Genomic DNA, 16,165 nt, shown 5'->3' on the forward strand with positions numbered 1-16,165 from the left:
TCAGCAATTGTTTTTGCTGTTTACAAAGTCATTTCATCAGGCAGTCTTAGTAAAAACAAAAACAAAAAACAACTATTGTACACTTTTATTTTATAAAAAATGCGAAATTACTCATTCAAGAAGGGCCACTTTTCAAAGTTTCGTTTTTTTCTGTTCTAGTATTCTAGTATTCATCCCTCCAAACACTCTGTTGTTCTCCTTTGTTTGTTTGTTTCATTAGTTTGTTGGTTGGTTGGTTCTTTATTTCTTTGTTTGTTTCTTTCTTTCTGTCTTTTTTGTTCATTTGTTCGTTCGTTGGTTTGTTTGTCTGTTTCTTTCTTTCTTTCTTTCTTTCTTTCTTTCTTTCTTTCTTTCTTTCTTGTTCCCCACCCTAATCATCACCACTAAAACAAAGTCCAGACATGCTGAAAATGGTGCACAGTTGCATTACGACAGATACAAAAATTTAATCTTGCTCACTGGCTGTCAGAGGACTATAAACATGTTTATCCATCACATGCAGGAACAAGAAGATGAGTATTAATCAACAGATTTATACAGACAAGTACATTTGTAAGAGGTTTTTTTCCCCACACTAAGAGAAATAAAGTAATCCAGAAGGCAAATCAGGTGAGACTTTTTTTTCAGTGACAACAGTGAAGAATATTAAAATTTTTCATGCTATGGAGGCTGAGCCTATTGTTAAATTGTTAAATTGTAGGTTAAATCTAAAAACAAAAAAAAACAAAAAAACATTTATCAACCCAGAAACTAAATCAGTAAGCAAATGAGAGTGAGGCTATCAAATATACCAGAACCAATATTTTTCTGCGCATCTGACAAGAAAAAAATACTCATGTAAGAAATCATTTGAAAGTGTGACTTTTTCAGGTCTAAGAACTTTAAAGGTACACAATGCAATTCATAGCGGTATCTTAACTTTCCAAACCTCCAGCTATCACATTCTTTCATCATAAGAGGTCTCTGTGTCGGAGCAGGTGTGGCTGGAAATCTGTGGTTGAAAATAAGATGACAGGAGGAGAGAAGGAGGCCAACCCTCATATGTGCTGCCCTTAAAACAATAATCCCGCTTTCAACCTGGACTCGGCCATTCTTTCCAAGTGATCATATCCTCATCATTCCCTTGTCAGCACCATGCAGTTAGAAATAATAGTGAGAAACAGACAGCCCACCTGAATTCAAGATGGAGCAAAACAATCAAAGCCTGCCTCCGAAAACTATGGAAACATATTTTCTCAGACATGGACAAAGAAAGGTGTGTTCACTCTCCCTGACAACTGTTATTATCTCACTATTTGCTTAATACACTCCACTTTAATTTTCTGGCTTGGCACCGACATTGGTCTGGAAAAACAGAAGGAATGCCCCCCCCCTCCCAAATCAAAAGTAGTGGCGGCCTTATTAATGTTACCCTGCTGTCTGGCCCAGCTGAATATATTTACTTAGTGTTAGGAGAATAGCGGCCACAAAGCATGGAATGTGCCTAAGTGTGACTCGAAAGCAGATGTTGCATTTTAATTTTTAACTCATAAAACAAATAGAGACCGGCCCTGCTTTTTTATGAATGGCTGCATTCACTCCAAAACACGCCCACCAATCAGAGCGAACTGCCCCCCTCTTTGGAACCACGCCCCTTTGAACACGCATAGGTCTGTGCTGGCACGCTGATTGGCCAGGACTAAAAAGAAGAGGCGGGGCTTGAAGGAGGGTCACAGCCGATATAAATTGGACTTTAGAAAGTTATCCAAGAAGAAAACGGACTCAGGTCCAATGTAACAAGACATAAAGACTTGTTGTGAAACTATTTAAGACCAACAACCATTTTAGTGGATTGTGGCTGAAGGACCTACTTTTTTTTTTAATATTTATTAAAGCTGCCATTTGGGTCATTATGACATTTCTGTTCTTCATGACCGTACTAACTACAGCTGTCACCACACAGGTAAGACATCTCTCTCCTGCTCATGTGGTTCTGATTCATATCTGTTTTCAGAGGGTTTGGCTTGGAGAGTGGTCTTAGTTTAATGTGAGTGATTTCTGGTGAAGTTGTTGACAGTGACAATGCAATTAAACCCTGACCTTCTGGGTATGAAGGGGATTTCATTGCATCAGATTAACTTAATTGCAGGTGTGACTGCATGTGAGAAGTATTTGTTTGCACTGACAAAGTGTTGGTGAAGTCAAATGTTTGGGAAATGAGTCGCGTCACTGCCAGCACATAGCCTGGTTGTATAATTATGACCACTGTTCCTATGGAAATGCTGATCTTTCCAGGGGATCAGCGTGTCGACTCTTGTCCACTGTCCTAAAGCACAGTGCATGTTGATTCCAACTAACTAGAACAGGTTGGCTCTAGTGTTGAGCTATGAGTCAAATCACAAGCCAGCAGGGGACTTGGTACAAAGTCTGAGCTGTCTAGACAGTGAGGGATGACTGGCCAGCAGTGGAGAATTCAAAATAAGTCACAAACCCATCAACAAAACACACAGTCAGAAATGAATGCACCCATTCATTTCTTCATATAGAAATGCTGGAAGGATGACCTGAGTATCCTCGTTGGCGCGCACACAGCATCGATGTGAATGTGTGTCACTGTATCAACTGTTGCCTCTTTAGTTTCTTTCCTTTATCCAGCATGAATGTGAGTTGCATCCCTGTGTTCCCTCCAGGTGACTGCTGGCTGCCCAGCAGAGTGTGAGTGTGCCGCGGAGCCCCAGGTTTGCCCTCCGGGCGTGAGCGCCGTGCCAGACAGATGTGGGTGCTGCAAGGTGTGTGCTGCCCAGCTCAACCAGGACTGCAGCCCCATGAGGCCCTGCGACCACCACAAAGGGCTGGAGTGTAATTACGGCAACGACGTGACCATGGCCTGGGGCATCTGTCAAGGTGAGAGTGAGAAGGACTGAGTATTTTTGGTGGAGGGAGGAAATGTAACCAAAAACAATGGCTGCAATCTGGAGCCAATCTGGGCTCTATTTTGCTTCCCTGCTCAAGTCACGGCAAGTATTGCACGGAAAAGCATCTTGAAATTATAGTTATTATGGCTGGTATGGTGTGCTATAAAAGCCAAAAGGTCATGAAAAAAAAGCATTCCCACCTCAGTGACTGAGCAACATGTAGCCTTTCACATCCGGGGGACAGCACAGGGGCACTTTAATGAGTAGTGGATGTTTTATGACAGCGACGGGGGGTTTCAGAGATAAAAATACTCTTTCCAACTGCACCGCGCCAGTGCTGCCCCACGAACTATGAATAGCTCTGAGCTTTGGAGACAAGAAGTCTGACACATCCTATTTTCTTATTTCTGCTCTCTTTTCCTCCGAAGTAATCCCCTGTGTGATTCTGTGTGCTGTTGCTATGTTGAGTCACTGTGAACTTTTCCACAACAGTTGAAGGGTTCTACTGCTCAAAAGAACATTTATGTTGCGGTTTAAAACGTGCACACTTTCTTTATTTTTCTGTTTTTTTTTTCTTTTTTTGTGGGGAGACACATGCATGCGTAGAAAAACACTGAAAAACAGATTTCACTTATTTAATTTGAAAATAATTCAAATCATAATCAATTGCATAATTGCATTACAAACTTTACAGATATCAGCAATGAATCACAAGTGACATTCTTGAAGTTGCCATTTAAATAAAAAATGTGGAAGTGATTTTCAAGCTGGTATTCAAGTTGGTTTTTACTGTTTGGGGGGAATTAGAACGGCTCCAAAATGATGCATGAGGAAGTCATTACGTCTAAACTATTCACACTTGATGCTTGAAATTTTCAGGAATTTTTCCACATAGTTAAACCTGAAAAGCTTTGTCACATTTTAGAGTTTTTAAACTTCACACTGGCCACATCTGACCATTCATTTATCATTGTATGACCCTAATGTTATAGTTATATGTGTCTGAAAGAAATGACAAAGCCTATTATAGGAATATTACCTGATTTTTATTTGTTTCTTTGTTTCTTTGTTTGTTTTATTGTAGGCTCCAACATTACTAATTGATTATTCATATAAATGTATATTTAGGCGGGACTTGACAAGGAATGAAAAGTTCTGAAGTAATCAGAACTTGGAGCTTTGTCATTTTGAAGCATCACTTCTTTATTGCAGATTAAGATACATTTTTCAGTGTCTCCACATTTCAGTCACTGAAGAAAATACTTATATTAGTTCAAAACAACTCCAAGATGGTCTTATTGTTATTTTCTTTATGTTTACTGTCTACAAACCAAACCAGGTTTTCCTCTCCACCTTAATAAATTATAACAGGGATTGTTGTTTTCATACTTTATACCCAAATGTTAAATGAAAGGAGATGAATGTTATAATAGATGTGATATAAATAAAACTGATGTGGATTTGGAATACATCGGTAGAATGGCACTCTGAGAGAGACATGCAAGGAATCAAAAGAGCTGTTGTCCTTTTTATCAGACCCGACTATCAAGACTCAAGCACATTCCTCTCTGTGGCTCATCTGCAATATAAAAAATTCACATTCACATTCATAAATAGTTTTAGGGCAACATAGTAATAGAGCAGTAGTTCTTGTATCGCAGCAGAAAAACCTCCATTTTAAGCCGACTTGGGGTCTTGCGATGTGAATTTTGCATGTTCTTCCTGTGTTTGTCCACTTTGCATCCTTCCTACAGTCAAAAAACAAATATTTGAGGCTCGTTGGTGATTTTTGAAATGAGTCACTTGATGTGACCGTCAAACTAACCAAGCTGATACCCTACCTGAATGACAACCTGTGGGGTTTTTTGTGTGTGTTTTTTTAGCGAAATCTGAAGGACGCACATGTGAGTACAACGGCAGGATTCATCAGAATGGCGAGAGTTTCCGTGCCGGCTGTAAACATCAGTGCACCTGCATCGATGGAGCTGTGGGCTGTGCACCTCTTTGTATGAACAAGCTGCCACCGGCCTCGCCATCCTGCCCCTACCCCCGTCTGGTCAGGATGCCCAGCCAGTGCTGCTTCAGCGTCGACTGCCGTAGAGGCACCTGGCACCTCCCGCCAAAGAAACAGGTTTGTTCTGTCAGGTGATGACAAAAGTCTCAATATGTAGTTGATTTAGAAGTGAAGAGCCTGTGAAACTGGTAATTAGTTTAGGTTCAGTTCATTGTCTGCAATGGTCATATTCTCCTTATATAAAGCAGAGGAACATGGAAAGGGTCGTATATTAGATCTTTTTTCACATAAATAGCAATAGATTAGTTGTAAATTAAAAAGAAAGAATACTTTTTTTTTTAATCATTCAGTGATCTCCAAAACTAAATTCAAACTGCGTAAGTATCAGAAATGTCTTTACAGATTTCTTTTCTTTTCGCTATACATAAACTGAAATATTTCAAGCCTTTTTTTTTTTTTGCTTTATTCTTAAACATTTGGGTTTACAAATCTTCACAAATCTAAAATACAACATCTCATTTGTATTAATAATATATTTTAGAGCAAAATTGAATTTTTTCTTTAACCGGAAGTCACAATCACAATTGATATTATTTTTCAAAGTATTATTATTATACTTTTATTAATCTTAAAATGATATGAATGTAGGAATAACTGACAAAACAATACATTAATTGCTCTTACTTCCATAGACACACTTGAATATGAAACAAAAAATGTTACAACAATTCTGGAAGGGTCAATCATATTTTATTTTACTTCATTTTATTTTGAAGAAACAAACAAAAATAATCCAAATCAGTTCTCTTGATACTCCAATTTTAGTATGAATGCTTTTTGATGATTTACTGGTTGTGTTTATAATGTAAGACTGCATTAAATCTTGTTTTGCTGTCATTAGTAAAATTCAGTTTTAATTAACTGTAAATGAAACAGTGTCTATTTACTGTTTTTGCATCAAACTGAGTAACTTAATATATCCTCTTACTATCAAGTTGTTCTGGTGTAAGAGTATGAAAAGTACTCTCTCTCTCTCTCTCTCTCTCTCTCTCTCTCTCTCTCTCTCTCTCTCTCTCTGTCTCTCTCTCTCTCTCTCTCTCTCTCTTACCACAGAGGCCTCCACCTCAACAACATCTGCCCGGTCCGCAACACCATCCCACACTGCAACATCCTGGAGATGAGTTGCTCCTCTCCAACAAGTTCACGGACAGCTGGGAGAGTGAGCAGGGCTACAAACACCTGCCTGGTGAGACACAGAGACACACTATGTTATACAAGATTCGTTCACTGCTGACAATAAAAGCGCCTTAGTCTGTAGACTGTACTCAGGTGTATGTTGTCCTCCAGCTTCTCCTGGGTCATATTCCCATCCAGCGGTTTAGAGTTTAAATCCTCTGTTGCCGTGGCCACATTTCCCCGACCACTCTGTACACTGAGTTGATGCCAAACATGTGTGAGTAATGTACATGGCAGCAGTTACCAGACGAGATGTGACAGATCGTATAAGAAACTGCTGAGGATGCTGAAAGGGTAGAATGCTGTATATAATATATATTAATGTATATTTGTGGAGCTGGGTGAATGGGCCCTTTGTAAACACAATGTAAAAGGCAGTTTGTTGACCTTATTAATCACGGATTTAATTTTCCTCTTCCCTCACCCCTTCCTTTTCATCTCCAAACATTTGTCTCAGAGTGGAACCACTTGAAGGCGAAGACGTGTCCGACCCAGACCACTGACTGGTCCGAGTGCTCCCGCAGCTGTGGGATGGGTGTTTCCTCACGCGTCACCAACCAAAATCCTCAGTGTAAACTGGAGAGGGAGACAAGAATCTGCACCGTTCGACCCTGCACCAGCCTGACTCTCCCCACCAAGGTGAGCTGATCTGAACCCGACGTGAACTGAGAGACAGAAAGACAAACACAGACTGAGAACAGAGATCAAACACCCGTATTACAGCCGAGATAACTGCTTATCAATAGACAACTTATCTATTGTACAGCAAGACCTTGTTGTATTCTGATAACGCTTAACAATCGGGAATATTTTCAAGTCGTATATCTTTGTCTTCCTTGTTTCTGTTTCAGCCAAAAGGCAGGGGCTGAAAAGCGTCAAATCTGAACAGCAAAGAGGGGAAAGAATGAAAAATTAGATGTTCTGGCACTGAGTAAATATGCTCTTTGTGCTAAAGCCATCTTTATCCCGAGCTTAAGAACAGAGATTATCTTCCGAGGGCTTTCGGGAAGCTCGGCATTCAGTGGGAACGAGGCAGTGCTGATTTACTCAGCAGTGTTTTGGTGGCAGCCAGGCGCCTTTTTAAATATAGTCCCCCACCCCCGGCATTCCTGCCAAGCAACTGTCCATAGCTAGTCCCCATCTGTGTACTCGGTCCAGGGAAGTGGTGTGTCTATATTAATCCTTGGTGTTGGACACACACTAAGGACTCTTTTCTCTGCACTGCTGAGTTAAAAGCTCCGTTGCCAAGACCGATCATAGGTGTGGGTTTATTTAACAGCAAAGGACGCTCAAATGTGAAATAAATCTGAAAATGAATCACTTAAATCTAAAAATAATCCCTGCTCAGAGTCAATGTTTTGGCAAAACAAGAGGAAGTCTGGTCATTTTAATGTGAAACTAATGAGTTTGAGTGTAAAGCTGCTTACATCTGCTGTTATGTAAAAGGACGGCGCAGATAGGCTTAAAAAGTCAAAGCTTATTACTTTTTTTTTTTTTTTTAACTCATGACTTGTTTAGTGAATTTCATTACTAAAGCCAATTAGGTACAACGGTTCATAACATCCAGACCATGACACTCTTTTTATTTACATCCAACAGAAAGGGAAGAGCTGTTCGCCGACCCACAAAGCCCCCGTGCCCCTCCACCTGTCCTACGGAGAATGCGCGAGCGTCCGCCTCTACCGGCCCAACTACTGCGGCGTGTGCACGGACGGGCGATGTTGCTCGCCGCGCCGCACGCGTACCGTGCCCGTGAGGTTCGCGTGCCCGGACGGCGAGCGCCTCCAGAGGTCGGCCATGTTCATCCAGTCGTGCAAATGCAGCGACAACTGCGGCCACCTGAATGAAGTGGCCCTCCCGCCGCAGCACTGGATGTACGGAGACACGCACAAGTTCAGCGACTAGTACCAAGGAGCCCGTCGCTGAGGAGGAAGGAACTTTGAGACGAGGGGCCGCTTTTCTCACTTGGCTCTTAAAAGGGATTGACAGCCACCGGCTTGCAAGACCGCGGGCGGAAAAGGCCACTTTGGTTTTGGTTGCAGTCATAAGGACGATCCAATTTGTACTTTTCCTGATCAGACTGGATCGATCACTTGGCTGTTCCTGTTCAAACTGACGTGGGACTTAAATTAGAGCCCCGAAAATGAACTTCTTCACGGGTTCAGGTGTGGAGGATCCGAGGGCCTCAGATTAGCCTGGAAGGAGAAACACTTCAGAGCAACAAAGCACTTTATTTAGCACTGAAACTCTGGACTTTAATGTCAGCAATGCACAAAGAACCAAACCACCCGGTCTCTATCTTCTCTATAACTCTGCCTATGGTAATGGTAACGGCTTCATTTCTCACAATGCACCACGACTACTTAATAGTGCAGTTTGAGTTGAAAATTCCACTGATGAGTTTCTTACTTTACATAATGAAAAGAGACAATACCCACAGGTAGACATTTAATGTCTTTTTATGGCACTACAGCAGTGCACTCAAATCAACAAATGACACGGTTTCCTTTTAAGATAAGGAAGCCTATCTGGACATGGTGAGCATTGAGCAAGGACTTGAATTGATTGATTTCTTTATTTTTGCATTAAATGCAGCTTAGAAAAAAAATGTCTTAAACAAAAACATGTACTTTATATGTTTGGATTGTATTCTATCCTGTAAATACATTTCTTTATTTCAATCCACAATGGTATTATTGTTGCATTGAGATGCTCGTGTGGCTTTTGCTGGTTTTTCTCAGTCTCGCCCAGTGGCAAAACTTCCAAGCTCAAGTTTCATGTGAAACTTTATAATAACACAATGTGGACTTTCATTTTTTTGCTACTGCTTCAAAGTCAGCAGCAGCTTTCAAAAGTCGCTGGGTCCCCATACTGTGACAATGGCTCCCCCTGCTGCTGAATATATCCAACTGTGGTCAAAAGTAACCATAGAAATGCTTGTTTTAGATATAAAAACTTTTATTTAACCAAAACACTATATTCATGGGTTGAAGAAGAAAAAAAAACAGGCACCCAGCAAAAAACACAAAAACAAATGCTGTCTACAAACATGTTGGGAGAATGATGGTGAATTAAAGGAAATGCTTTTTTTTTTTTTCTTCTCCCTAATCTTCCTCCACAACACAGCAACAACGATCACAGTCTTCACTGGAGAGACGTTTCAGAGTCATCTGGACTGTTCAACTGCAAAGAGAAAAACAAAAGGGGGGGGGGTTCAGATGGAAGAAAGTGAGTCCTTCAATTGTGATGTTCCAGGCTCGATCACACTTCTCCGTTCATGTGTCAAAAGTGTCCATGATGGAGCCCAAATTCAACACCTCCTCCCCGGGGGTTAAAGTCACGTGCAGGCAGGTAAACAAACATGGTTGCTGAATACGGGAATCTTCTGCTCAAGTTCACAGCAACAGTGAAGGAAAAAACAAACTTACTGTAGGAGGAGATGTCAATCTCCTCTGGGAGCTCGGCGACGTTGACCTCGAAGCGGTCTTGGACCTCGTTCAGGGTCTTGGCATCAGTCTCATCTGATACGAAGGTGACGGCCAGGCCTTTCGTACCAAACCTGCCGGCGCGGGCCACCTGGCGATGAGAAAGTCAACGCTCAAAACAGACTCGAACTCCCACAAAATTAAAAAATTAAAAAAACGTGTATGTTTGAACATAATTTTTTTAAACATCCAAATTAAAAGGTTACGTTTTTTGACTTCAGCTGAGCATAAAAAATATGTTGCGGTGAAAGCCACAAACATTTATATTTTTGTTGGGTTCCACAAATATATCTAAAAACGGATTATTATATCTGAACTGACTCTATGAAGGTAGGTGTCAGAATCCTCTGGCATGTCGTAGTTGAAGACGATGTTGACTCGCTCGATGTCCATGCCTCGGCCAAACAGGTTCGTCGCCACCAGGATGCGCCGCTGGAAGTCTTTGAACTGCTGGTACCGCGACAACCTGCACGCATCGGAGCAAGAACATGATGAACCGACGGCATAAATGATATGTAATTCCGACCTGAAAAGACGAGGAAACAAGCCAAACGAAGCGAGAAATCACGTCGTGCTGAGCTGCCTGGTCTGTTACACACCGAGGTACTCAAACGCTTCGCTCCTGATAAATGATGTGACCAATTGTCCACTCGGAATTTTTACCTCTCCTCCTGTGCCATGCCCCTGTGGATGGCGATCGCTGGAAAGTTCTGCTCCACCAGCAGCTGGGACAGAGCAACACAGCGATGGACGGACTTAACGAAGATCACCACCTGCCAGGAATCGCAAGAATAATAATGGAATATAGCACTATTGTACGTCCATATTAAACACAATTATCGCACTTTCCACCCCCTAAATAACACAGGTCAGTGTCAGTTCACCTGGTTGAACTCGAGCACGTCGAGCAGGTCGAACAGCTTTCGGTTCTTCTCGCTGTCCTTCAGCTTGCAGTAGTACTGCTGCAAGCCGTGAAGTGTCAGTTTCGTCTCGTCGTCCACAAACACTTCCATCGGCTGCGCGGGCAAGGGAGAGGAGGACTGGTGTCAGTCTCGCTCACAACAACACACGACTCGGCATGAAGCAAGAAGGTGACGTTTGAAAAAAAACAAAAACAAACGCCTGGTGGTCTAGTGTTTGTTCTCCTGCAGCTCAGCAGGGCCACGAGGGGGGCACGGCTGACAGAGGAGGATTGATATACCCCTCTCATATGGCCACTTATGACACAGACAGCCACAAGTAGGCAAAGCTAAAGGGGATCGAGACTTCATGCACTTTAATATATTTCCCACCGGGACCTAACAGCCATAACCTCAGTGTTGGATTTCCAATGCAGTGTTTCAAACACAAAGCTGAATGAGAATCTCATTTTAAGCCAAGCAATATCAAAACAGCAACCATCCTGGCAAACATGGGAATATCCACCTGTCTCATGTCAATTGTGAGTGATGTTTTTTACTATAGACAATAATTGCATAAAAATCAATGAAAAAAACATTAAAAAATTCAGAATAAACGTCTTAATACACACCGAGTTCAAATGTATAGAGTATACACGATGAAAATATCTAGATTTAATAAAACAAAACAGTTACGACTAAAAATTACAACAATCTCAGCTCAGCTTGAGTCTAAATTGTTTTGTTGTGTCCACTACATGTTTTGGGTGGTTTGGCGGGCCGAATTGGAACCCATAAATGACGAGCCGGTTTTGTCTCATGGGCGTCGTGTTCGCCACCCCTGTTGTAACAGCGTGCGACACGAGACGATAACTCACATCCTGCATGAACTTGCGGCACACGGGACGGATTTCCTTGCTGAGAGTTGCACTGAACATCATCACTTGCTTCTCGTGAGGCGTCAGTCTGAAGATTTCCTGGACGTCACTCCTCATGTCTGTGAAGCAAAACAGTTCATGCAGAATAACTTTCCTTTCTTTGTGTGTGTGAATTTAATTTAATAACAGGATTCCATTTTTAGTTTTTTCATTTATCCAACTTCGGGCTTTTTTTTTTTTTTTTTAACCTCAGCATATATTGCAGATCTTATTTTTAGTGTATTCATTTAACAGCCGTAGCGCATTCAAGGGATGACAATTTTAAGGGATTAAGTGTCCACCCATCGATCAAAGTATCTGTTAATAGACAGACATTTAGTCAAAAGTATCACAAATGTTATTTTCTGGTGATCCAAGAAAATAAACTGAATTCATTGGGAACTGTTGAACAAAATAAAACAAAATTGAGGCTCCCTTCAAGATAAAACCGAAAACCCAATAAATCATTTTCTCAACTAATGACTAAAGTAATGGAAATCACCCACTTTTGAATAAACAAACAACATGTATTATAAGTATTAGATATATTCTAATTTCACCTGCTGGAGGAAAGGTTTACATATTAAATGCTGTTCGACTTCCTCAATGCAGTCGCTCCACAAAAGTCACTCACCCAACTGCTCCAGCATCTTATCGCACTCATCCAGCACAAAGTGTTTGATGTTCTTCACGCTGAGCGTCTTGTTTCGAATGAGGGCCAGCGTGCGTCCCGGCGTTCCCACCACAATGTGAGGGCAGTTTTTTTTCAGGGTTTCCTCGTCCTTTTTGATGGCCATGCCGCCGAAGAACACGGACACCTTGACGGTGGGCATGTACTTGGAGAAGCGCTCGTACTCTTTGCTGATCTGGAAGGCCAACTCTCGGGTGTGGCACATCACAAGGACGGACACCTGGCAGGGATGGAGCAACACGAAATGTTGACAACAGATGTTGGCTTGATCTGTTTTAATCTTATTTCTGGAATTATGATATAGAATTTGTTCATAAATATTTCAATAACCATCTGACCTGATTTTAAGACAAGCTTTAAAAAAAAAAAGAAAAAGTGCATTTATCCTATACTAGGACCAGCTGGATATTTCTGACAAGCCATTCAAGGGCTCTAAAAGCAACAATAGCCGGCGACAAACCAGTGAGAGAACTTGTTTGAGGACACTGAAATCCTCAGAATGTATAATATAGATTATATATACAGAGGAAACATCTAAGAATTTTTTCAAATCTTCCCTGTTCAGCATGTGTGCATTGCCATGTGTCTGTGCGTAGATCTATCCATTCATAAAAACAATGTGTCAATAACAACAAGATTCGTTCTGTAAAACTTGTTTCCAGATTTGAGCCATGTAAAACGTGGGGTTGTCTGCTAATCAGGGTCATTTGTTATTCAGAATTATACAGTATTCAGGACTGAGAGAGCAGAATGAAACATAAATCAGTGAGAAATAAAAGATCATAAAAGTACAAGCGGTTCTAAAAACAGTGGCGCTGATGATTAACTGTGATGCATTGGTTCAAATTTGGAACATTCCACCTCTATGGCAGATCTTCCTTTACACCAACATGATGTTTTCCTCTGCACATATAGTTGGGCATGAAATGGTAATGCCGGCAAAAAAAAATTCTATTGACAGAAGAAAACTATGGAGAAATCAATCAAGTATTTTGATTTCATCAACTCATTGTTGAACTGAACAAATAGAAACCCTCATCAGTCAGTCTACAGAAATAGAATTGAAATGTATCGACTTATAGCAACTCACCTGACCATCAACAGGTTCAATCTGCTGCAGAGTGGCGAGGACAAACACTGCTGTCTTTCCCATACCAGACTTAGCCTGACACAGAATATCCATTCCAAGGATAGCTTGAGGAATGCACTCATGTTGAACTGAAAGTCAAATAAACAGCAACTCAAACCTAGAACAATCTCCTTTGTTAATATCAGAATGTGATACAAGACAGTAACCATGTCGCATCTGTTTTGAATTTTAACAGTCATCTCACTGTGCTCTTTAACACCTCAATGGAACTGTGTAGAGTCCAAATAAATACTTTATGGCATTTTTGTTTTATTTTTAACAATTCAAACATCTTTACTGAGGTTACAGCTTAAAAAAAATATTACAGTTTTAGGAAATGGTTGTTAAAGTATTCAAGAACCAAACCGAGAACTGAAATGGGAATCATTTTACCATTTTTCTGAATACCAACAATATTGTTTTATTGTCTCAGATTGTTTGAATCTAACTTAACCAATCGTTTAACTTCAGATATGTTTTGCAAAAAAACAATATGCATTTTACAAAATACAAAGTTCTTTTCAAGTCACATAATATATAAAATGCTGTCTGTGATGTGACTGAGGGATATATTTCATTCTCTTCAATGCTTTGCCATATAAGGCATGGCATTTGACTAGCTGAAGCATCTGATTAGGCTTTACTAAGCCTACATACAGCACAATAAAGATGAAAGTGTCTTCACCTTCTGAGGGATGCTCGAAGCCACAGTCCACAATGGCCCGGAGCAGCTCTGGCTTGAGGAGAAAGTCTCTGAATCCTGAGCTGTGGATGGAAACATAAGATCCCTTCACCTCCTTTCTGTTTGCCGGGGTCCCACTCTCTGGGATTCCCTGTGGCTCCTCATCCTCCTCATAGTCCAGGAGCTCATTATCAACATCGTGATCTGCCATCTGCACAAAAGGTGTGGGGGTGTGGGGGTGGGGGGGGATGTCGTTATAAACAACAGACCCTGACAACTTTATTTTTCAATTACAGTTATTCTGCAGGTTTTTACAGCTTTAAAAGGGCCACAAGTAAGTGATAGTTGACATTGATTATGTTCTTTTCATTTTGCATAAACCAACAATGCTCTGACTGGCCCAAGAGTTGAGAGTTTACAGTTTACAAAAATAAAAATGTTAGCAAACTCTTAAGCAGCGACGCGAAACAATGCTCCAAGGATGACTGGCTAACGTTAGCTAACTCGTATCAGAATGAATGAACGGTTTGGAGTGATCTGAATACGTATAATATATACTATTCAGGAACCAACGATGTGCAACAGAAGCGTCTCCACTTGGTGTTTGAGACACACACCCACGAAACACGCATCAACGATGGAGGTGTCGTCCTCCGGCTTCGTTAGCACCGGCTAGTTAGCAAGCTCGTGGAAATAAACACGTAATCTGCGTCAGACTTTGCCAAATGCATTACGTGTAATATTCTTCGTACGCGCGAATTGTATGCAATATACTGCAACCTTAGCAAAACAAAACTAATCGATGAATGGCGCTCCTTGCTCGTTGCTGTATCAAGGTGAAGCTAATAGATTAGCATGTTAGCTTCCAAAACGAAGACTGAGGTGACAATTTTCACGAACAGCAAATGAATAATCCTGAAATAATCCACGATTTCATGTTGGACGTTGTTGCACACTTACAGTGGTGGTGTAAGAAGTACGAGAACGCCACCGTTACCTTGCTGTGATGTTTTATATTCGTCTTATTTCAATCAATCGACCGAGTTAGCAACACGCACGCAGTTCGTAGCAGGGTGAGCTCTGAGCAAGATGCACGCATGCCGCGTTCTAGAACACCTCGGAAATCTTCTATTTTCAAATAAATCTTAAGAAAATAATTGTCATTTTAACCTCAGTCCATGGCTGAGAATGTATCTTTTGGAAAAGGTAATCATAGTGAAATTATTTTATTTGAACTTTGGTTCTGATGTTCATGATAGTGAGCTGTGCTGCGTATTTACGACACTCAAGATAGCTTGTGAAGGCATCTTCATGCAAAACGAATGACGCAGTTTCCGTGGATGTGATTGGTCAGAGTCAAAGAGGTCAGAGAAAACCATAATTTTGCTTATTTCTATTATCTACTTATACATATCATGTGTGTATTATATTCATGCATGCAAAAATATTAGAGGTGCCAAAATAATTCAAAGTGTTGAGCATTGTTGGCAGGATTTCCAGCTATAAACTGGAGAAGTGCAGTATTCATATGGACCACTTGATGGCAACGATGTGATTTGTCAGACATCAGACTAGAGTAGAAATACTTTTTGATCACATGAGAAACCTATCGTAACTCTAACTGAAATGCAAATTACAAACACCTTTGGCATTTTATCAAATGTTAACATGAGTATAGTATAGCAATGTTGATACACGGACCAACGATTTGTTGGATTTGTACAGACAGAGCAAGATTTGATTTCTTTTTCTTTGAAAGAGTGACTTCAAACCCATGCCCGGGTTGAGTATATAGTCTTTTTGTATCCACTGACCCCACGAATCAAGATACAATTGGAGTTTCACAAGGTTATCAAGTGCTTGACATAGTTCTTCTCACATGTTTTGATAGTTACCAACATTTACAGTGTGTTTTGCAGACAATCATTGAGCCAAAGCCTTGAAGACTCAGTCAGAACCTCTCTTCAAGAGGTGTACTACAGTCAAGCACAATTGTAAATTATTGTAAAAACATAAATATATATATATATATATATACAGACCCAGAGAACAGACCTTGTTCACAGCTATAATCTGAGAACATAAATCAAACTTTAATGTGTAAGAAACAGATGATTGAAGTCAGTGTGGTGGTCTTTATTTCTTCAAGGTCCTTACATAAATCTGTGAGTGATAATGAACGAGTGCAATCCCAAATCCTATGAAATACAAATTATTA

The 16,165-nt window shown here is 40.7% G+C and overlaps 2 protein-coding genes across 3 annotated transcripts; one reads left to right on the forward strand and one right to left on the reverse strand.

Annotated features, from left to right (window-relative positions):
* Nucleotides 1-1,768: 1,768 nt before the first annotated feature.
* On the forward strand, nucleotides 1,769-8,825 carry LOC308148958 (CCN family member 1-like). Its single transcript, XM_080520551.1, has 6 exons — nucleotides 1,769-1,942; nucleotides 2,670-2,883; nucleotides 4,778-5,025; nucleotides 6,022-6,154; nucleotides 6,602-6,783; nucleotides 7,744-8,825. Exons 1-6 carry the CDS (start codon nucleotides 1,892-1,894, stop codon nucleotides 8,047-8,049), a joined length of 1,134 nt encoding a protein of 377 aa, XP_080376677.1. The 5' UTR covers nucleotides 1,769-1,891; the 3' UTR covers nucleotides 8,050-8,825.
* On the reverse strand, nucleotides 8,706-15,037 carry LOC308148957 (ATP-dependent RNA helicase DDX39A-like). Of its 2 annotated transcripts, none has more exons than XM_080520549.1 (10): nucleotides 14,945-15,037; nucleotides 13,951-14,158; nucleotides 13,227-13,354; nucleotides 12,080-12,356; nucleotides 11,407-11,525; nucleotides 10,514-10,645; nucleotides 10,293-10,402; nucleotides 9,951-10,095; nucleotides 9,573-9,720; nucleotides 8,706-9,327 (listed from the first exon to the last, which is right to left on the reverse strand). In XM_080520549.1, the coding sequence occupies exons 2-10, from the start codon at nucleotides 14,156-14,158 to the stop codon at nucleotides 9,311-9,313; spliced, it is 1,284 nt and encodes a 427-aa protein (XP_080376675.1). In that variant the 5' UTR covers nucleotides 14,945-15,037; the 3' UTR covers nucleotides 8,706-9,310. The 2 variants fall into 2 exon arrangements, with proteins under 2 accessions (XP_080376675.1, XP_080376676.1); XM_080520550.1 differs by having other exon boundaries at nucleotides 14,908-15,011.
* Between the last annotated feature and the right edge of the window lie 1,128 nt (nucleotides 15,038-16,165).

Source organism: Blennius ocellaris, assembly GCF_963422515.1.
Source record: "Blennius ocellaris genome assembly, chromosome: 3".
Classification (NCBI taxonomy): Eukaryota; Metazoa; Chordata; class Actinopteri; order Blenniiformes; family Blenniidae; genus Blennius; species Blennius ocellaris.

Bases quoted from the DNA above. Each gene is read 5' to 3' on its own strand.
- LOC308148958 (XM_080520551.1), top strand. From the start codon at position 1,892: ATGACATTTCTGTTCTTCATGACCGTACTAACTACAGCTGTCACCACA. The intron at 5,026-6,021 runs GTTTGTTCTGTC...CTCTTACCACAG, and splicing joins ACCTCCCGCCAAAGAAACAG to AGGCCTCCACCTCAACAACA. The intron at 6,784-7,743 runs GTGAGCTGATCT...TACATCCAACAG, and splicing joins GCCTGACTCTCCCCACCAAG to AAAGGGAAGAGCTGTTCGCC.
- LOC308148957 (XM_080520549.1), bottom strand. From the start codon at position 14,158: ATGGCAGATCACGATGTTGATAATGAGCTCCTGGACTATGAGGAGGAT. The intron at 12,357-13,226 runs GTGAGTTGCTAT...CATCCCTGCCAG, and splicing joins TTGAACCTGTTGATGGTCAG to GTGTCCGTCCTTGTGATGTG. The intron at 10,403-10,513 runs GTGAACTGACAC...GATTCCTGGCAG, and splicing joins ACGTGCTCGAGTTCAACCAG to GTGGTGATCTTCGTTAAGTC.